General features: G+C 38.7%; 1 protein-coding gene across 7 annotated transcripts in view; it reads right to left on the minus strand.

Annotated features, from left to right (window-relative positions):
* Positions 1 to 6,424: 6,424 nt before the first annotated feature.
* Positions 6,425 to 23,389, minus strand: part of SOCS6 (suppressor of cytokine signaling 6) — a 32,777-nt gene continuing 15,812 nt past the window's right edge. For 6 of the 7 annotated variants that reach the window (XM_082355246.1, XM_082355243.1, XM_082355247.1 and 3 more), the window contains one exon: positions 6,425 to 8,981. In XM_082355246.1, the coding sequence (XP_082211372.1) occupies positions 7,257 to 8,864 (1,608 nt within the window). In that variant the 5' untranslated portion in view covers positions 8,865 to 8,981 and the 3' untranslated portion in view covers positions 6,425 to 7,256. Of the gene's footprint in view, positions 8,982 to 16,406; positions 16,801 to 23,389 lie in introns of those variants that run through there. The other variant, XM_082355249.1, reaches the window with a different exon arrangement.

Raw genomic sequence — 23,389 nt, forward strand, 5'->3', positions numbered from 1 at the left:
GATAGAGTTTAGGACAACGATTCCAAGTCTATAATGAAAAGAGTATTTGTTTTAATGGTACTGAGCTATGTATAATATAAACCACTATTTCCCAGAAGTATGGAGGGGAATTTCCTTTAGATTGATCATAATTATCATATGAACACGGGTGGTTAATTTTTCTACTCATTTAGGTACAGGCAGAGAAGCTGAACATAGGGTGTAAGTATAGTTAGAACTTCTTTTGGAAGGAAGTTCTTGCTCAGGGTGTGGAAGAGAGTTGGCTAAGCATAGGTATAGGAAATGAAAGAGAAAGGGTGGATGGAGTCTTTTTTCTGCTATAAAGCAAAAAACCATGGCTCCTAGTACAACAGGACACAATGAATGTCTCAGGCAATCTGATCAAATACATTAGCAAAAAAAAAGCAGAATTAACACTTTTCCTCATGCACCAAACATGTGGAGAAGTCCTCCCAAGAGTTCAATTTCACTGAATCTTGTTCCTATATTAGTATATTAGGTAGTTTTGAGAAAACTTGACGAGGCCATACAAGGGAAAGCAATGGTCCCCTTCCTCAGCAATAGAATATGAAGCCCCCCACATACACCACCAGTTAGGCCTCCGTAAGTTGTTTAAACTACAGAGTAGTCCCCTAGAGGAGAAGATAGTAGGTCACTCACTTGCTTCTGCTACAGTTCTTTCCCCTGACAATCACAGATAGAAACGCTCTAAATAATAGAAAACCCTGAAGAAAGGAAGTATATCACATGGGATGAGAACATAGATTTCGGAGCCCGACCATATGAGTTTAAAACTGGGTTCTTTGTGGCCTTGGGGAAGTTTACCTCTGCCTCAGTTTCCTTTTTTATGACCCTCAAGTGCCTGCCTTGCATAGGGCTGTTATGAGGATGTGAAATATATGTTAGGTATTAGCAGTAAATATATTTGCACAACGTGTTCACTATTATAATTAAGACATGAATGGTGTAAAATCCAGCTCTCTGGTTTCATCCGTCGATTCTACTAAGTAGACTCCAGGAGAACACCCGGTTTTTGCAGGGAAATGGATTCTTCTGCATTTAAAGATATACATCTATTGGTTTTCCAGGCAAGTGTCACACTGAATAGTCACTGTTAGGCTGGTAATACTTAGGGCCAAATGGCGCTCGCCAGTTGCCAGCCACAAGAGAACAGTGTGTCAAGGACCACAGTGAGGAGAAGTGGGCTGTGACAACGGCATTAGGTGAACAGGTGGCTTCAGAGTGACAGTTCTCAGTGGAGAGGACCAGAGACACTGATCTCTGCTGGGGTGGAACGGCGCCAGAGGCCAGATTACACAAAGGAAGGGAGGTTCTCTTTAACGGGATTCTAGGATGGAATTCCATATATTTAAGAGAACATTATACAACTTCACTTGTGACCTAGGCTGGTGTTATCAAAAGCTAGTGTCTATTAGACTTACAGAACAAAGTGAGAGACCAGAAAAAGCTAGCTTCCTAAAAGAATCTGTGCTTCCTAAAACTTCCTTGGTGTGGGGAAATCCATGGCTCATGATCAAGAAGAGTCTTCTTTTCAACTTAAGACGGACCCTTTATTTGCAAGCAAGTTACCAAGGACAGAATTTGATGGCCCAAAATGACCTCTAGGCAAAGGCAACCGGCCCTGTTCATAAACCCTGTAAAAATAATCCCAGCTCTGGCCAGCTTCTCCTTGGCTTTTACAGTCTGAAGGAGCCTTTCCCAAGAGGACCCTTCTGGAAGAGGTGGTGAGGCTGCCTGGTATTAAGTAGGGAAAATGCAATTTAAAACAAAACTCCAGGAGTCTGGCTACAAAATTCAGCTGTGCTCAGAAATGGATGCTTAATGCAGACACCCACTCCTACTGGGTTCTTTGTCAGCGTCAGGCCCTGGTGTTAACAGGAGGCCCTGGACTCTGGGAAGGAGGCTTGGGGAAGGGGGACGGGGATGCTGGGAACGAAGAAGCTGAGGCAGAAACATCCATTCGCAAGACAAGTCATGCAAAGAGAGCAGGAAGAACACTAGTCGATTTTTTAAAAAAGATGTTTCAGAAGGTTGGGAAGCCCTTAAAACTGGAGACTGGAATACGAATAAGCTAAAAGAATTAAAGGAAATTTTTTAAAAAAATAATGAAGTTTAAATGAAGCTAAAGAGTTGAAAGAAAAAAAGAAAACTAGACTGGAGGTTAAAATAGCAGACAATAAGGACCAAATTCAAGTGAAATAAACGTTAAAATATTTTTGATTCAGAAAGTTGAAGGTCTAAGTAAAAGAGTAAGTAAGATCTGTGAGGTTAAAAAAAAAAAGAATGTAAAGGTGAGGTGGCAGGGAGTACAAGAATTGACTATGGTCAGCATGATAATCAATTAGGACGCTCTGAGGTGGACCCAATGTTCTCGGTAAGTTATCTCACACTGGACAGCAAGTCTTGCTCTCTTGTTGAATGAGTAAGAATCTGTTTATTTGGCTAGGGTCTAAGTTTGTGAAGTCTATACTTCTACATAGTTCTTGAGACCTGACCATTCTCTTTCCCTAATTTCATATTTCATTAGCACCACCATCAGCCAAGTCTGACATTAGAATCAATGCTGTCAATTGATACCAGTTCTGGAAAATGTGGTTAGAACGTGACGTTATTTGGAATCTATGAGAGTCAAAATTTGTGATATATTCTGAACAAGGTCATTTAAAAATTTATCTTTGTATCAGCTATGATAGAAGACTTGTTAAAAAGTAATAGAACAGAAACGAAGACCCAACACAGCCAAAAATAATAAAATAAATAAAATGTAAAAAAAAAAAAAAATAGAACAACAAAACGCGAAAGAACATTTAACCCAATGTGGTGTTTAAGAACTTTAAAAGCATATAATGAAATTCAGCGGCTATGAGAAATCATTCTTGCCTATGAAGGGATTTCTAAATGACTTCTACACAAAGCACTATTTTGATAACCTGGTTCTATTTCTATGAAATACCATTAAGTAATAAGGGACATATTTTTTTAAATGTCACAATCCAAACATTTTACCATTCGGCCTAACATTCTTTTAGTGAGGTTTTATTACTGTGTTAATTTTAATTAGTCTTTGCTTTGCAAATGTTCTGCTAACTCACTCCAGCCTTTGTATTGAAGGCTCTAGGATATCAGCAACATTGGCTGATTCCTAATTTGTTTTATGTCTCCTATGTCACCATTTCACTTTTGCTGTTTTACTAAAATTTGTTGGTACCTACCCTCCAGTATCTGCCCAGTTTATGGGACATCCAGAAATTATCTAGTTAACCCTATACTAATTAAAATCCAACTCTGCATCTGGTTATTAAATAGACTGCAAGGCAGACCTTGTGAACGAAATTTTTATTTACACACTGTATCTAGAAGCAGATACATAAATTCTTTATACGATTAATTTCCAAAAATGTGCAAGAAATTACTCTAATTTGTTTACAAACCAAAACACGTATTAAAATCAATGGACTTTGGATAATTCATTCTGTGGTGTTCTCAGTACAAATGGTACACACCTGATTCGAAACATACAGAAAAGTGTAAACTACAGCAATCTGGATTGCAAGTATTAATTCCATGGCACTCCAACGACTATAAAATTTCTTTAACCCAACATGTATACTTATTACAAAATTCTATAAGAATTTTTCATCATCTCTGGATGTAGAGTTTGGATCACTTTTCAGAAACGGCAGCTACACATTCGCCATGTTATAACTGATTAATAAAAAAGGATGTTTATAAAAAATCTTTACAGGATTAAAAAACTATTAAAAGAAACCGAATTTGTGATTACTAGCGTACCAATACTTTATTTTAGAATTTTAAAGTTATTTACGGAACTGGCGACTGTTCCTTATTAGAGTTTTCAACAAAACCGTCTATTGCTGGTAGTATGATTTCATTTTCAAATTAAGACTTTGCATTCGATGAAAAGCCATGATGATTTAAAATAGATTACTTTGAATCATTCATAAAGTATGTCTCATATACAATGTGAAATGTACAATGATCAAAACTGGCATTTCTGAAAGCATTGTGAAGAAAGATATTCAGACTGGTAGCGCTAGCAGAGACACTGCATATAACCTACTTAAGATTTCAGTAACTTTTATCCTGTTTCAGTAATACTGGCTCAGAAATTATCGTGTGTATATACGTGGGTTTTATTTCCTATATGCCAGTGATTTAGCCTTTTGGCACATGATTTTCTTTAACAGCAAGATGGTTGCCCTGTGTAGCTGGTTTCCTTAAAAACTATTTTTAGTTCTATGATCGTTTCCTGTGATATTTTTTGACCTTCCAAAATTTTCACATTATTGCACCAGAGAACAGTTTTCCTTAGAAAGAGAAAGAGACTTTTTCAAGTACTTTCTATGCTTTCTTATTATTTGTAAAATTGCATAATAGTGTCCTAGTAACACTGGAAATAGCTTCTGGCCTCCATCATGTTTCTGTGATGAGATATTTGATAAAAAGCAACTCTGATTAATTTATTATGGCAGAAAGATACAGCTTTCTTGTTTTCTTTTTCTTGCCTTGAGCTCAGATTTTCAGAAACACATATTTAAGAAATCACTTACAGGTAGTGCCCATGTCATCTAAGCTACTATTCAACAGAATCCAGAAACCCAAATGCTACCTAGACAAAACTACAGGATGAAGATTTCTCTTTTTCCTCTTTCCAATTTTAACCAGACTGTTTTACTACCCTACAAAGCCAGTCTTTCACATTATGTTGTACTGCCTATATGCCAAATGGTTCTCTTTAAACAAAAGCAGAAAATATTGCAACGCTCCTTTTCTCTGTTTGTAAATAACTTCTTGGCAAATATTTTTACTGATACACTATCAGACCCTAGCAATTTGAAACTGGATTAGAATAGGGCATTTTACTTAAAAGTGTTTTATATTATGAACATTAAAAAGCACATTAAAGATTGGCTTTCTGAATTAGAACAGTATCAAGACTTGCCCTCCATAAAAACACAAAATACAATTTTAAAACCATTTATATGGAAATCAGAAAGATCTTAACTTGAAACCAAATGGCTAGATCTTAAACACATGGTATCATGAGGAAGGCGTGGGGAACAGGCTATGCCCACATTAAGATGGGGTTCAGGGCAGTCCAAAGACCTCTGTGCACCATGATCTCACAAAGAGTACATGTAAATGCTTCTAGAAACATGGAGAAGCCATCTCAACATTTATTATTAATACACAGTGACTCTGTGACAATACCTGCCATCTAATATAGATGCACAGGGACTTTTAACTCACCCTAGATATATTTTAAATTGTTTAAAAATAAATAGTTTTGCAAAAAAATAGTTTAAATGTCTTGCATTAATTTGATAACAAGTTTACAACTCTGTAATAGTTCTTAATCCAAATAGCTTACAATGAACACTTACATTATATTATTACAGTATACTCCATATTCCATCTTATTAGGTGAAAACATATCAGAAAAGGAAAGAGGAGTCTTTGTAACAAGGTACAATCAAACATTCCACCAAAATTAAGTACCTTTTCCCCTTTAAGTCAAAATATCATAACATATTATGGCATTGTGCCTTTTCTTGGTAATTCTCAGTTGACTCTAAAAAACAAATAGAGAAAAAAAAATGCGGATACTGCTTATGTCTGAATGACAACGCTATTAAATTTGACCTAAGACCTTTACTCTTGTTTTTAAATGGGGGTAAGAGATAGGAAAACCGAGGGACAAAGGAAGAAATGTCTTAAATTACATGTTTCATCTGAGAGGGAAACATTTCCTTTAAAGTTAGGTAGCTAGAAACGTCTTCTGGATGGAGCAACTCCGAAATACTAAAGAATCATGCAGTAAATAAACACTGCATTTCAAAATAACTAAAAAGTATTGGAAGTGACAAACTGCACCCCCGCCCAAAGGACTGACTCAAAAGAGATGAAAAAACTAATGATGTCAATTTACTTAGGACTTGAAAAGAAACAAATAGAAAACCTATTTTTAAAGGGCAGTATATATGGTAGGCAAACACTTCCATACACCTGATTCGGTTTTAATATTTTTCTTACATGGTGCTCCACAATCTCCACAATTTTTCAACTAAAGTCACTGGGTTTTTTTGGTTTTTTGTTTTTGTTTTTTTGGTGGGGGGAAAGAAGGGTCAAATCTAGCACATCTTAATAGTGACTGCATAAAAGAAAAATATAAACCCAACTTTTAAACAATGTTTTCTTTCTATTCAAATCAATTTAAAACTTTATATAAACTTTATGTTGCAAGATGATCTAGTCCATTTTTGAAAATCATTTCTACATCAAGTTCACCCAAGAAAATGTTGACTAAGCTAAAGAAATCACAGATAAAACATTTTACCAAAGGAAAGTATAGATAACAAAAAAACTGCTTAACACCGGAAACTATGATCATCTAGTATTTCTTTAATAGTTCTAGTTCCATTAGGTCTTTATATGTTACGCCAATTTGTACCAGAGTTTAATGACAGAAAAGGCAACAATTTCTAAATTGGTGGTATACATTTCTTTACAATTCTGTAAGGCCATTTATTAAAACAGACAAACCACAAGATGAAAATGAAGGCAACAGAAAAGTCCAACTTCTCACAACCAAAATAACAGCACAACCTTAAAAATAATTTAGAAATGAATGTTGTAAAAGATATGTAGCAGATCTCTGTTCCATTACCCAAGATTATGTCAGTTCATAATTCTAAATAAATCTTTCTAAAGTATGAAATTAAAAATCATTTTCAGTGTAGGTGTGAATGCTGTGATTTATCACACGGCTATGTTTACTCCACACTATCTTTGAAAACGGGCCATTGAAAGAGACATAACAATGTTCATTCTATAAGTTTCATTTAACTTTACTTAGGATTGAATACACATGAAATGTGCTTTTAATGCATAAAAATCACAGTGGATAGCAGCAAAGGACTGGGGGCGGGGTGGGTAAGGAGAATCTGATAATTCACATTGTGATTATTCTGCACACTGATGGAAGATAGCTCACTCTTCTAAAACCTCAAGACTTCCCTTTTTAAAGAACCAAAATAAACCCAAGACACCTTGCCGACACTTCCCCACCCCTAAACGAACTGGTTACTCTTTTACACATAAAACTGAAACAGTATGGCAGCAAAAGATTTTGATAGCAATGGAAAGTCTGTAAACGGTATTTCAATCTCTTTTTCTTCCTCCCCAAGTGCAAGACGCAGGGTTCTCACAGCCTCTCAGTAGTGCTTCTCCTGCAAATAGTCCTTCATTTTGTTTGGCAGCGGCAGCTTCTGAATCAGGTCTATCCTGGTGTACTGGCGGATGACGAACCGGCACAGGTACTGCAGGGAGCGCACCTGCATGAAGCGCGACACCGGGTTGGTCAGCCTGACGGGGTAGGTGGCCGAGCCCGGCAGGCGAGACCTGGAGTAACAGAAGGCCCCGTTCTCGGAGTCCCTGACCGAGTGCTCGATCAGGTCCACGATAGACGTGTGTCCTTCCACGTCCGGCTGTTCATAAAAGCTAAACCTACCATTTGAATGTTCGATTCTAGTGTGAAGGGTCTTGCCATGCGAGCGAAAGCTCAAGCTTAAAAGGTAACGGTCGTCAGAACTGTCCCGAACAAGGAAAGAACCATCCGGCACATTGGCCAGCTTCCCTTCTGCCTCCCAGCGAGTGATGGGGCCCCAGTACCATCCCTGTTTCGCCAGTTTCTTCAGCTCCTCTGTAAGGCTTGTCACGACCATGGGACCACTACTCTGCACCGAGTCATAAACTCTGGCAACCCCGGGGGCAGAGTTAGGATCGAAATTCAAGTGACAGCGCATACTTTCGGCCACGTGGGCGTCCGAGCCGGCGAGCCCGCCGAAGTTCCTTTGGATCTGATTTGTCTGCAGGGGAGGTAGCAACGGTGAGAGTGGCGGGGCGTCGTCGGGACTCGCCCTCGGGCTCTGCAGCACGACTCCCGTGGTGCCGATCAGCAAGCCGTTCACCGACTGGTCCACGAAGATCTCTGGGGCCACCACGAGGTCCGGGTCTACCTGATTCTCGTCTTCGGGGAAGGAGCCCCCTCCCCCCGGAGGAGGGACCGCGGAGACCTCCATGGGGGAGGAGCCGTCCAGACAATAGCCGCGCGGTCCTTCCAGAGGGTACATCCCCTCCTCCAAAGGCACAGTGTACTGAATGTAGTCCTGAGGCACGAGTCCGATAACGACAGGCACATGTTCTTCCAGGTGGAGATGCAGGTCCCCATCCTGAGACTCGGAACTCCTGAGCGAGTTCGTCTGTTCTTGGCACGCGGTGTCGGCCTGGAGGTCGTGGAAGTCCTTGCGCACGCCGTTCAGGGCCGGGCCCGGGCCGGGCGAGTGGACCAGGGCCTTGACCCTCACCTCCATCTTGATGCACGTCTCCTCCGACGTGGTGGGGCGCAGGGGCCACGGCGTGGGGCTGTAGTGGTGGCTGCGCAGGGAGGTGGACCTCATGGGCCTCTGCGCCCTCACATCCTTGAAGACGATGGGGGCCGAGGAGGAGGAGAAGGTGTCCTCGTCCGCGGAGCCCCCGGAGGGCGCGCCGCCCTTGCCCTTCGGCTTCTGTTTCGCAGAGAGCCGTCTTTTCAACGTACCCATTAGGCTTTCACTTTTTGATCTACTCTTCCCGCCTTTTTCATCTTCACTGTTGAGATCACAGCTGGCTATATCCTTCCCATAGCAGCTACCAAATAAGGAATCCTCTTTTCCAAAGTCACTGGCTAGTGATGGTTGTTGTACAACCATAAAATCCGCTTCTTCTTTACTTTTATTCAAGTTGAAAGATTTCCGGAAGGTTTTCAGACTAATCTTCTTCATTCTGACTAGTTACCTAATCCAAGGGAATCAACTTCTCTCTGGAATATTATCCTCGAACATCTGGAGAGGCTGCATCTATGTATTTTTCCCGCTTCATTTACCCTTTGGAGCCATTTTCTAAAAAAATGAAAAAAATAAAAATGTTAAAAGGTCACATTAAAAAATATTTCCACAGAAAGTTTTATCTTAGTCACTTTTAATCCTTTAGCTTCTGAACAAGGATGCCTGCGTATGTTTATAAGAAGGTAAGCTCCATTAAGACAGATATTTTTTTCCATTTCACATAGCACAATGCATCACTGCCTACTACATAATCAGCACTCGACAAACATTTGATAATGCTTAAAGAGCAAACCCGACTCTACCTCTTTCCTTTCTGCACCTTACTTTGACTTTACCCTAATTGTGGTTCGTGTTCCTTACCTCCTAACACCGCTCTAACAGAGCCACTCATCCTCTGCACACTCATCCACACCGTCCCCGGCCTCTCCAGCCACCAGCCTGCAAACGGCCAGCACTCAACAAAGAAGGCCCCACGTCCACAGCAAGCCTAATCGATTCTACAACAAACTATACGTATTTTTAAATATTTAAACATCTGTAAAAATGAATTAAAGGAGTTCCATAATCTGTGATGAGTTATCTAGGAAAAGCCTAGAAATGTCCCTCTATAGCCATGAGTTCAGTGAGAACAGGGCCCATCCACCTTCGTGTTGCCAGTACCCTGCACAGCCGAGAGCCCCCCGAGAGGGGTACTTGCAGCTTCAACACTTTCATCTGCAGGGAACACTCCTAACAACTAGATAAGTACAATTCATCATGGTAGTAGAAACTGCATTTATTTGTCTTAACAGGTAGAAATTGGTGACCTGAAGACTAATAAAAGCCTCCCTGTGTTAAGTGATAATTTTCTGGCTCACTAGCAATGAACCCAATTTTGTCCACCAAAAAACTGGGCATCAGTTCACACAGATATTAAGAAAACTTAACTACCAATATCCATAAAACCAAAGGCTGTGAAAACCAGACAAAACAAACATGCTTTGCCGCAACAACAGGGACGTTGCAAAGGAAGCAACGTTTACAATAATAAGCGAAAATCAGCAAATTCTCGATAAACGAGATCAATGGATCAGTATCCAAAATGGCTTGTATCTGGTCTGTCTGGAGCATCACCCCACCGCCTCCCAAATCCAAGCATGTAAATCTGTTTAAAGCTCGACGTAGAGGGTCAGGCCCAGCTGACTTTCTAGGAATGATATAAAATGTTAATTAAGATTTCTAATTATTAGAGAAGTACAAATCAAAACTACATTGAGGTACCACCTCACATGTGTCACAACGGCCAACACTAAAAAGTCTACAAATAAAAAATGCTGCAGAGGGTGTGGAGAAAAGGGAAACCTCCTGCACTGTTGGATGTAAGTTGGTGCAGCCACTGTGGAGAACAGTATGGAGGGTCCTCAAAAAACTAAAAATAGAACTACCATATGACCCAGTAATCCTACTCCTGAGCAAATATCCAGACAAAACTCTAATTCAAAAAGACATATGCACCCTTATGTTCATAGCAGCACTATTCACAATAGTGACATGGAAGCAACCTAAATGTCCATCAACAGATGAATGGATAAAGAATATGTGGTACATAGATACAATGGAGTAGTACTCAGCCATAAAAAAGCACAAAATAATGTCATTTACAGCAACATGGATGCAACTTAGGATTATCATACTAAGTAAAGTCATAAAGAGAAAGACAAATACCATATGATATCACTTATACGTGGAATATAAAATATGACACAAATGAACCTATCTACAAAACAGAAACAGACTCATGAACACAGAGAACAGACTTGTGGTTGCCAAGGGGGAGAGAGTTGGGGGAGGGATCGAGTGGGAGGCTGGGATTAGCAGATGCAAACCATTATATATAGAATGGATAAACAACAAGGTCCTGCTATATAGCATAGGGCTCTATATTTAATATCCTATGGTAAACCATAATGGAAAAAAAATATTAAAGAATGTGTATATGTATAACTGAATCACTTTGCTGTGCAGCAGAAATTAATGCATTGTAAATCAGCTGTACTTCAATAAAAAAAGAAAAGAAAAAAAAAGTTCAGTTTCAATCTTAATTATGAAGTCTTTTGTTTTTCTACCGCTGTGCCTCGTTTATGCTATATTCCTCCTCCTGATAAATGTTCTCTTCTTCTTTCCTAATCCACCTTTCAGGGAATTCCTTAAAAAAATATACTTCTTCCTTAAATATACTCTGATCACCCAGCCAGAAAGGAGTTCCCTCCCTTTTCTGGACTCCAAATACTCAACCTGTACCTCTTTAATAGTATGTCACACAGTGACTTAGAACTGCTTGTATTCTATTCATGTCTTATCTCTCCAACCAGATTGTAGTACTAAAAAATAGAGACCATGTCTTATTCATTTTTTATATTCCTAACCAGGAACTATCATTAGATACTTAACATACACTGCTTAAACTCTTTGATACCAAATAAATATTCCTCAGCTGTCAAGTAAATGGATAGAAAAATCCACACTGTGCAAAACTGGCTAAATCTCCTCTTATCAAAATAAAGCACTCCATATGGCTGATTCGCTTTGTTGTGCAACAGAAACTAACACAGTATTGTGAAGCAATTATATACTCCAATAAAGATCTAATAAAAAAATTTTAAAAAAATAAAGCACTCTTATCTCCTATGAGAATCAAAAGTCATTATTACAAGTGATCAAGGATTGGCAATTCCACGTAAAAAAAGCCACACAGAAAAACACGTGTCTGTCTGTTAGCAAGCTCTACCATACGGGTAATGGGTATCTACTCCCATACTTCACATGGTATGTGTTCAGGCATGTAAAAACTACTGAAAAAATTCCACCAAATAAATACTAGTAAAGAGAAGGAAGTAAATATACTAAATAATACCCCCCCCAATACTTAGTACCATGAAGTTGTATAAGTACATCTAAAAATAAAAAGCATCTTTGATCTCACAAGTTGAGGCTGGGTGAAAAGTAGCATAACAATGGCATTACCTATATAAGTACTATGCTGTCATGAGGATCCAAAAGAAACATAAGGTTGTCCTCAGTCTCAGAATATTACAGTAGGTGCTACAGACTGTCCTTTCTGCTTGTAAGCTGCTTTTCATAAAGTCCTCTACTGCCCTTTCCCCCTCCCATTTGTAAGATACTCTACTGGATCCAAAAGGAGTTAAGATGTGTGATTCAAAACTAAGAGATGAAATCTGTGAGCTCCAAGATGGGTGAAAGAAAACGACAGGAATACCAATATGTATAAAATAGATAACTAATAAGAACCTGCTGTATAAAAAATCAAATGAAATTCAAAAAAAGAAAAAAAAACGATAGGAAGAGACTGGACAGACACAATCTGATAGAGAATCTTTAAGCAGTCAACTATGAACATGACCAACGATTAAAAGCTCTAAGTCAGACTAGACTGTACACAGAGACACAGGGGAGGGTATAGTGATTCCTGATTTTGCTTCCTAGCTGCACCCTAACCTGCTGCATGCTAGGGTGTGGGTAAAATCCACGAGTGGGTCTTAGTGGTTCTGCCAACCCCTGAACTCACAGACCAAATACTCTATGTTCCTTTCTCTACCTGTCACTTTCCTCACACCCTCAAAGGAGTCCTGACCTACAAAAAAGGTCTTCTGTCTTCAGAGAAAACTCCGTAAGTGGGAAGAATGCACCTTAGCGGTAACAGAGCCAGTAGCCCTAAGGTCCCGGTGCTCACCATTTCCTGGGAGAGGCTGCCTGGGCAGTGCAGACACAAACCAAGTAAAGCCAGGAGGACACGATCGTTGGTAACTGTGACAGATACCATGAAGGAAGGAGAGGCTATCAGAGAACACGAGGGTTCCTACTTCAGGCTCCATAAACACGTAAGACACGTATCCAAGGCCTCTCTGACAGCCAAATATTTAGGCTAAGGCTGGAATGATGAGAAGGAGCCAGTCATGCAAAGGAAGGCTGAGTGAACAACTTTCTAGATTGAGGGAAGAGCATGTGCAAAGGCCCTGAGGTGGGAAACTGCAGATGCAAAACTGAGAAGCCCAATGTGCCCGAAGTCCAAGGCGTGAAGGAAGAGTGGGCATAAGACAGGCACAGCAAGGTACCTGGGTCTGGTTCGAAGTGCAATGAGAAGAACTAAAAGGTTTCAAATATGAACATGGTCTAGTTTATATATGTACTTCCCAGTTTTGAGACCACACATCATCCTCTCCAACACAGACACAAACCCATCAGGAGTGTAACTTTGCTGACAAAACAAACCAAAAAAGCCCACAAAGAACCCAGGGGTCTCAAACTGCCTCATCTGAAAAACAGATGAACAGTTTCTGAATAAAATGTAAGATGTTAATCATTTGGAGCCATTTGGAGATGTAGGGGAGGACTATCCAAGTTTTCCTAACAAGCCACATGTCTCTTAAATTTTTCTAACAATGGATGGGTGGGGAGAGTTCAAGTTCAACATAAAGCACTGGAGAGACTCAAACATGAGTCAACTGCATATAAAGGTTTTATTCATAGCTAGTTTCCATTTGCAAGCAATTCTTCATAATGCCCCAATTTTGTGATTTAATTTTAGTGAATTACATTCAATTTCAATTCTGGTAGCAAACAGTTGTAGTTGCAAACCCTTCAGGGTCCACCAGTTATGGATATACCAGTCATTAGAAATGTGTGTGTGTGTGTGTGTGTGTAGGTGTAGGTGTATGTGTGGGTAGGGGTGTAGGTGTGTGTAGGGGTGTTTGTAGGGGTGTGTGTAGGGGTGTGTGTGTAGGTGTGTAGGGTTGTGTTTAGGGGTGTGTGTGTGCATGTGTGCGTGTGTGTGTAGGTGTGTGTGTGTAGGGGTGTGTGTGTGTAGGTGTGTGTGTATGTGTAGGTGTGTGTGTAGGTGTGTAGACACAGTTAATGCAGCTAGGAACACATACAGACTCATCCCGAGGTTGCATGGAAAACATCTGCAGCACGTGCCCAAGCTTTAGGGATTCATAACTAGGTAAGTTCTGAAAAGTAGGTTCAGAAGACGAAGAAAGATTCAGAACATGAAGTGGAAAGGAGGCCTGAATAAGAAAGAACACACTGCAGGATCCAGGCAGCCTATAAGAAGGCAACAGCCTAATCTCCTGCCCACATACACTCTGGTCTTCCTCGAATCCAACTGCCAAACTGCAGGGAGAGTAAAACCCGAAAGAGCTTTCCATCTTACCCAGTGAAAAACAGAAGTCTTTACAGTGGGCTGTAAGGCCGCACATGATGTGACACTCCCATTCCTATACCACTCTTCCCTTGCCCTCTCCACTCGCCTCCTGATGCTCTAAGGATACTACAAACATGCTGCCATTTAGGGCCTGGGTGCTGGCTGCAAACATTACCCAACCAACTCCTCCCCCGCCACTTCTTTCAAGTCTTCACGACTGTCACTTTCTCAGTGAGACCTGCCCTGATCGTGCCATTTAGGCTGCAACACAAACCCTCTTACCATGCTCGTTCATTTTCCCTGGCAGACAACAGAACTGTCTTAGTAGGTTCTCCATCACTCTCCCCCCTCTTTAAAGAACATAAGCTTCACAAAAGTAGGGATATTAACTCTGCCTTACTCACTGATGTGTCCCAAGCATCCAGGACCATAGCACGGGCACAGGAAGTGCTCAGTAACTATGAGTCAATAAATTTTAGACATGCAAACCTAATCAGGTATGGTGAACAGATACCCTGCCCATCTCCATCTTCCTCACTCCCCACCTCAAAGCAATAATTTACCATCATTTAGGAAAAAGTTACAAAACTCCTTAACATGGTCAATAAAGTTCTACACAATCTGGCTATTTTGGTTGATTTCTGCTCCATTCATATTCACCATATTTTCACTCAACACACAACTTTTTAACATACTGCTCCTTTGATTTGAACCGTGTTTTTGTTTTGTTTTTTTCCATTCTCCTCTTTGACTAATTCCTTCACATGTCAGCTCATCTGTCAGTTCCTCAGGGAACATACCTTACTCTTCCTGATTAGGTGAAATCCCCCAATTATATGATCTCAGAGTACTGCATACCTCTCTGGCCTATGATTTTTATCCAGGATGTATGCTTACATCTGTTTGTATGATTATTTGATTAATACCTATCACCCTATCAGACTATGATTGACACAAAAGCAGAGACTATGTCCATTTTTTTCCCAGCATATTATCGCAGCACCTAGCTTGTATCTGGCCCAAAGAAGGCACTCAATAAATATTTGCTGAATAAACAACAAAGTAAAATGAATGAGAACACTGGTCCACAATGACAGGCAACTTGATGCTGATGTATATAATTGCCTCAAGAGCAGAATCGGTAACTGCCTTTGATGTGGTAAGTATTACATTTAAATTACCCTTAGTAGATCTGCGGTTCAAATGGTTCTGCTTCCCACTATCACATCCATTTCATAGAAAACAAGACTGATAACCACAGTAAAAGTACTTGGTAATTATCTACTTGATAATTATTCCTTTTTCAACTACCAACCCATATGCAACTTAATATAACATTCAATAAACAAAATTCAATCCTAAACATTAGAAACTACAAAAAGTTCTAGTAGGCCATATGGTCTTTTATCTCTTCCCTTCATTTTCTAGGCAAAGATTACTCTGGAATTTTTAAAAGTATCTGTTTTTCTGTTTGCACTTCTAAAAATATATGCCATCTTTTTATAGGATTACCATCTGTCTCATCATGCCGAAGTAAATGTTCTGAATTAGTTTCACTGCTTTTCTAATTGTAAAATTTTAAGTTTACACATATACTTGAAAATGTGTATAAAGGTTCAAGGGTAAGTTTTAGACATGAATACTTTATCCATACTGGCAGAAGAAAATATCTTCAAATAATTTCACAATCTCTTTTTTAAGGAATGATTGGAGGTAGTCATGCTTGCCATTGTAACACCTAATGAAAAAACTTAAAGGACAACATCAAAACAACTACCTAACCTTCAACAAACAAAATAGCGTTATTATTGCCATTTTACAAGTGAGGAAACTGAGTCTCAGAGAGATTAGAACTTGCCCAAATAAGTTAAATAATTTGCCACTAGGAAAACTAGCAGATCCAGAATTTGATCCTGGCTTCTGACACCAAAGCTCACGTTTCCCCTGTAACAAGCTGCCCTGTTGGTCATGCTAGTGCTTAAGTCAGCGGTTCCCAAACTTTCCTGTCTCAGGACCTTTTTGTCCTTTTAAAAATTATTGAAGACCACAAAAAGCTCTGTCTTTGTGGGTTATATCTACTGAAATCATTTCTTAAAAGTTAGTTGCCCTGGGCTTCCCTGGTAGCGCAGTGGTTAAGAATCCGCCTGCCAATGCAGAGGACATGGGTTCGAGCTCTGGTCCGGGAAGATCCCACATGTTACGGAGCAACTAAGCCCGTGCGCCGCAACTACTGAGCCTGCGCCCTAGAGCCTGAGCCACAACTACTGAAGCCCGCGCACCTAGAGCCCGTGCTCCACAAGAGAAGCCACCTCAATGAGAAGCCCGCACACCACAACGAAGAGTAGTCGCCTTGGCAGCAACTAGAGAAAGCCCATGCGCAGCAACAAAGACCCAACACAGCCAAAAAAAAAAAAGTTAGTTGCCCTGGGAAATCTGAAACCATATCAAGAATTTTTTTACTCTATTACATTTAATCCCTATTAGAAATTAGAAATTTAATAAAAACATTTATTAATTCATTTTTAAATGACAATTTACTCACTACATGTTAACATAAATAACTTTTCAAGAAAAATAAATACATTTTCCCAAACAATAAAAATTCAGTGAGAGAAGTAGTACTGTTTTACGTTATTGTAAATCTTTTCTCTGTCTGACAAGACAACTGCACTCGTCTGTGTTTGCATTCAATCTGTTACAATATGTTGTTTCAGTTAAAGTGTAAGAAGAAAATCCAACCTCCTACAGATATAGAACTGGAAAGGGGAGGATATTTTATTTAATAACCTTTTCATATAACTGTGGATAGTCTTCTTGTGATACTAGAACAAAATCAAGTGCTAGTTTCTTAAAAGTTAGTAGTGCTAAGAAATCTACAGCCATATCAAGAATTTTTTTACTCTACTACATTTAAATCCATTGGTCTCGGTGACATTTTGAATGAATCTTTTATGCATGCATGATTTTTTAACATCATGTATTAGTTATTTCATTATACAATATCAGAAAATTACATTTAATATCACCACTGGCCTCATAAGAAAAGTCTGTAAGTACTGGGAAGCAGTTAAGCAAACAGTGGTAGACAGAAGTTTTCCACAGTTCTAATTTTTGCTTGAATTTAACGTGGGCAACGATATTGTCAGTGAAGAGAAAGGCTTTACTTTGACCATTTATGAGAAAATATCGACTAAACACTCAAATTGATTAACCGTAGTTTGTCTGTCAATTGTTCTTTTAGGTAAAAGTGGCGTGTCATGAAAGAGCAGCTAGTTCAGTAAGTAACTCAAACAATGGCACAAGGCTTCACTCAAGACACCTTCATTAGTATGTGGTACAAGTGCTTCCTACGCACTTCCATTTCATCATAAGGATTTTGAAAAGGTGTGTACTCAAGGTCAAAATGTAATAAAATTAATAATTTTTATAGCTTCATCAATGACATTCTTAAATGTAACTGGAATTTTCTTCTTACCTCAAGTGCTTGGAGGTGAAGAACACATGACTCCTATGAAAGTTTAATACTATTACACAGTTAGTGCCATTGCCTTGTTCGTGGTAAGGCACCATCAATTTTATTCACATTGCTTTTGCACCCTTGGCAAAAATGGCAATACGGTGAAAAAGGCAAATAATGCTTTAGCATTATTATGAAAGGGGATCCACAAACCATACTTTGAGAACTGATAGCTTAAACTATCTGTGAAGACAGTTTAAAAGAACAAAGGGAAAGACTTTTAATGTAAGCAAAGCATCCACATTAAAAGTCAGCAAGATAGGAGGTTCACTGTTGTAACCATCTCTGCATTTCAATTTCCAGTCAGTTTCTGAGCGTGACATGGCTCATGCCCTTCCAGGTCAGCTCCTTGGATTCTACTCCACTGCTCCTGAATCTGTCAGGTCACTACCTGCCATTACCTTTATAAAAAAGGAAAAATAAAAAAGAGATACTAAAGCCTTTCTATAAAGGGAGAAGCAGAAATGAGGGAAAGAAACAGACCATATAAAAAAAGAAAATAAGGTCAATGGCCAATATAACAGGAGATGGAATTTAGGTCCCAATGTTTGTTATGCCAATAAATATGAATGGGATACACCCAACTATAAAAAGAAAAAGACTTTCAGATCTGGTTTTTAAAATCCAATCATATGTTACATAAAAACAACACACTAAAACCAACTGCCTCATAAAGTTTCAAAACATCGTAAAATTTCTATTAGCCACCTCTTTCCGATTCTCCTCTTCTTCAGCATTCCTGTGATTTTCTTATTCTATCAGCTGAATTATATCTTCTTGTATTCTATTTGAGATCAGGAACACTATCACTTGGTCACTTGTTAGACCCCAGTAACTGAAATAGTTCCTGGGCATTGCTGATGCTCATCTAAACTTTTCTGAACTTAGAGTCTTTTTTTTTTTAAAGTTCTTTCGACAAAAAAAAGTTAATCGATTTGTAAACACTAAATAAATGCAGATGGCTAAAAAAATTTTCTGTGGAATTAGGTGTAAGCAAAACCACTCTAAAGGACTATGAAAACGTTACTTCAAAAAATATCTCAGCCTTTGTACGAAGGTTGCTTTGCAAGTGTGATTATAATTTTACTTAAAAGAAATGCCAAACTGGAAATCATAGATGATGCATTATGGAAGGCTAGAGATGACATAATTCAAACTGACAGTTTTTAGTCACTGATTATTTAAAGAAAAGACATTGGCCCTACACTTGGAAATGAATGAGAGTGCATATTTACTTCTTTTAATTTAAAATAAAATGTTTAAAAGTACATGAATGTATGTTTCAGTGCAGTTTTTCCATTAACTGATAAATACCAATCCTAATTATTTTGGGAAAAAAATCCTCTAATAGAAAAGAATGAAAAAAGGCATAAGCTAACAACAACTGGCTGTCATAATCAAGAAAAAAGGGAAAATGTATTTACACAAAATTAGAAATGGAAAGAGCAATAACTATGGATCTATGAGAAATCAAAATATGTACGAGTACTTTGAAATGCTATGAAAATTAACCTGAAACTCAGATGAAATGGATAATTTTACGGCAAATATATATTACCAAAATTTGTATCAGAAGAGGTAGGAATCCAAAAGAGGCTAACAGTTGTCAAAGAACCTGAGAAAGTTATCCAAGAACTACCATGGCCCTCTCTTCCCTTGGGGAGAAAAAGTGACAAGTCACTAAAGATATATGTCCAATACTCACTAAACTACTTCAGGGCACAGCGAGGGAAAAAAAAAGGCTCCCAAATTTATTTTTGAAGTCAAAAGAACATTGATACCGCAACTAGACAAAGACAACAAATTCTAAAACACAAAAACAGCAATCTCACTTATGAATACCAAAACAGAGATCTTAAACATCAGCAAACATTCAGAGTAGTGGGGGGAAACAGTTCAACTAGATAAGGCACATCCCAGGGTGGCTAGCATGGCTGTATATTTGCAAATTTATTAGTAGAAATAGATGGACATTTAACACAATACATATAACAAAACTATGAGCCATAATGAATAATGAAGAAATGCTGAAAGCCAGCAACAAGGATGCCAATTATCAATACTATTAATTAGCATTATTTTTAACATATTATCCAATTAATTAGACAAGAGTAAGAAATAAGTATAAATATTGGAAAGGAGGAGACAAATTGTCATTATTTACAAGTGACATGATTGAATGAATATCTGGAAATACAACAGATGCAGCTGAGAAACTATGAGGGGGGGAAAGAAGAAAACTCAGTTAAGTAGCTGCTTACAAAATGTATATGTAAAAATCACTAGTAATTCTATATATTTTAAAAGCTGGTAAGAAAATATAATAAAAGACTAGATTCTACTTATAACAGTTTTTAAAAAGATGAAATTAATTTTTTAAATGTCCAAAACTTCATGAAAAACTCTAAAACTCCTCAGAGGATCATAATAGATCTAAATATATAGAAAGACTTATCTTGTTCTTCAATAAAACAATTCAATTCTGTCAAAATGTTAATTCAAGATCCCATGAAAACATCAACGATGTCTTTGCAAGAAACCTGACAAAATGATATTGAAGTTAACTCTGACATATAAGCAATGAAAAGAGTCAGGAAAATCCTAAAGGACAAATGAAGGAGGATGAGCTTCACTGGATGTCAGAACACACTGTGAGCGCTTAAACCTGGAGGGAAAAAGACTAGCAGTCAAGAAACAGACCAGACACATAGGAAAGGCTCTGTAACTAAGAAGACAGGTTGAACTACCGGAGGAAAGGTGGGTTATTAAAGAAACGATGAGAGTAGGTTGGAAAACCATTTGGGAGTGGTGGGGAAAGCAAGACTCTGACTTTATTTCTTATGTAAAAATAAATTCCAGAAGGATCAAATATGTAAACAAAATAAATAAATAAATGAAAGTTGAAGGAAACTCTTAAAAAACCTGCACTGCAAGAAAGACTTTCTATGCACAACATAAAACCTTGACTCCATAAAGAAAAAGATCGACAAATGTAACAATGCAAAATGTATACATTTCTGGATAGCCAAAAAGTGGCATAAATAAAGCCAAAAAACAAACTGGAGGAAAACTGCCAACACATATGACCAAGGATTAATTTCTGTCACATAGACCATGCTCTTAGAAATCAGTAAGAGAAAGGCACACAATCCTATAAGGAAACTGGCAAAATATACAAAGGAACAGTTCACACAAAAAGAACGATGGAAGAAAAGAAGTCAAGAAAACAAGTAAGAGAGAAATCAGGCAAGCAAGAGAGGGAGAAAATGAATTCAAGTGGCCAATCAACACCCTAGAAGATTCTCAACTCATTCAACACATAGAAATTAAAGGAATTTGGGCGTGATGGGAAGTGTTCTATGATGAGATTGTGATGGTGGTTACATGACGGAATGCATTTGTATAAACTCAACAGACTGTACACTATAAAGGGTGAGGTTCACTGTACGTAAACTGTATATATCAACCTTAAAAATTCACTAAAAAGGAAATTCAAAGCAAAACAAGATAATATCTTTCACCAATGAGTTTGAAAAAACTAAATAACAACGTTGACAAAGGTATGGGAAACTAGCACTGATAACTAATTGTTGAAGTGCAAATTGGTACAGCTTGTGGAGGATTATTTGAAAATATTTATCAAAATTTTAAAATTCACATATGCTTTAACCAACAATTATGCTATTAGGAATTTGTCTTTTGGATCCATATTCATGCCAAAAACAGGAACATATGGAAAACGATGTTCCCTACAGAAATAAAAAAAAAAAACAAAACTAATATTACTTAATCATTTACCTAGTAATGGCCTACTATTGTTAAACATAGGCCGCATGTTGGCCTAATATGTGCCAGGCCTTGGGTTAAGCCTTTGGAATACACTGTGTCTCGTTTAATCCTGATAACCCAGTAAGTTTGGTACTAGGCACAAGAAGTATAGCACAGTGGGAAGCACTCCTCTGAAACCAGAATGCACGAGTTCACGTATATCCCAGGTCCACCTTTTATCAGTGTGTAATCTTAGAAATAACAGTATCAATCATGCAAGTTAGTTGTGAGATTTAAATGTGTTCATAAACGTGATGTCCTTAAAAAATGCTTACCACACAGTAAGCTATACAGGTGCTTGCAGCTAAAGGCAGTCGTAACAATAGTAACATTCCCATGGCGTAAATGGGGACGCTGAGGCAGAGATCACAGCACTTGCCTAAGATCACACAACTGATTCTACAGAACGAGTCCACTTAATCACTACACAAGACTTTTGCTGCATAATTCATCTTGGTAAAAATGTGGAATTAATCTAAATATCAGGGAGCAACAATAAAAATACACATCAAAAATCAGTGGACTAGTATAATAAATTTAATCCATCAATACGATGGAATATTATATAAAGAAAGGGGTCTAAGATATATTGTTAGAAAAAGGCAAGTTACAAAATAAAATGCAAATATGATCCCATTTGTGTATTTATTTATATGCCTAAGTATGTATAGTAAATGTCTCAAAGAATATCCAAGTATCAGTGATTACACTTCTAGTGAATAGGAAATGGGATCAGGAAGCCCTACATGCAAGACACACATTTTCTACAGTAGATCTTCCTGTAGCAATGGCGCAGGTTTCACTTTACTACAGAACAATGGCCACCCTCCCCCCTTACAAAAGAAAATCTGCAGCCTGTGTAAAGGAATGTGTGTCTGTGTGTTTCAGCCACCTGGTGTCCTGAAAAGCAGGACTCTGATGCCCTCAGGGTCAAAGGTAAGGTCTCAACAGCTTTCCTTAATCATCCATCTCTCTAAACCTGCTTAAACTGTTCCCAATTCTCCCCAGCTTCTAATCTCCTGATCCAACTTCCCCTTTGCACCTTGCCTTGTCTCATTCCATATACCGCACCCTCTTCTTTCAGCCTTTTGCTTCCTATTCACAACCCAGACTCTCCCAGCAGCCCTGATCCCTACGAACACCAGGAATGTACACCTGATCCAGCCAAATCCCTGACATCAAACAACCTCGGTACCACTGAGTTCACTCCATACAAGTGGTTCTCATCATTCACTACAATTTCTGTATGTTTCCTTAACTATGCCCACCTCTTTGCCTCCCTCTCCTACAGTATTTATCACTCCAGCTCACATACTTGTCTTGACACTGATAAAACACTGCACTTCCTTGAACAGTATAAGGAGATAGCTCCAAACCACAGTAAAAACAGGGATGAAAGATCAAGTCCTTACCCTCCAGGCCCTTAGATTCCAGTAGAGAATTTAAGTAAGCAAGCATTTGCAGAAGGGTTGTAAAAGGAACACATTTAGGATGCGACCATCATTCAGAGAGACCTAACTCACACCAGGAGGAAGAGGGGAGGCGTCCTGTCACTACGGCTACTAACACCACCACAAGCACCACTCACTAGGAGGTTACTATGCACTAAAATGCACACTAATCTCCTTGAATCCTCACAAGAACTCTATTTGGAAGGTCCTATCTTTATCTCCATTTTATAGAAGAGTAAAGGAAACGTTAGCATGTTTAACGATTGGCCCAAAGTCACAAAGGAAGTTGCCAAGCAACAGACACAAGAGCTGACCATTGGCAGTTTCCCGTCACGTGTCACTTTATCTGACTGTGTTGACACAATTAGGAGCCTGGGAGGACAGAGCCTTGTGGTTCTGAGCAGAGACTCTGCAGCCACCCTGCCCGAGTTCAAATCACAGCCACCACTGCCCAGTGATCTTGGGC

Source organism: Balaenoptera borealis (genome assembly GCF_965194805.1).
Source record: "Balaenoptera borealis genome assembly, chromosome: 14".
Taxonomy (NCBI): Eukaryota; Metazoa; Chordata; class Mammalia; order Artiodactyla; family Balaenopteridae; genus Balaenoptera; species Balaenoptera borealis.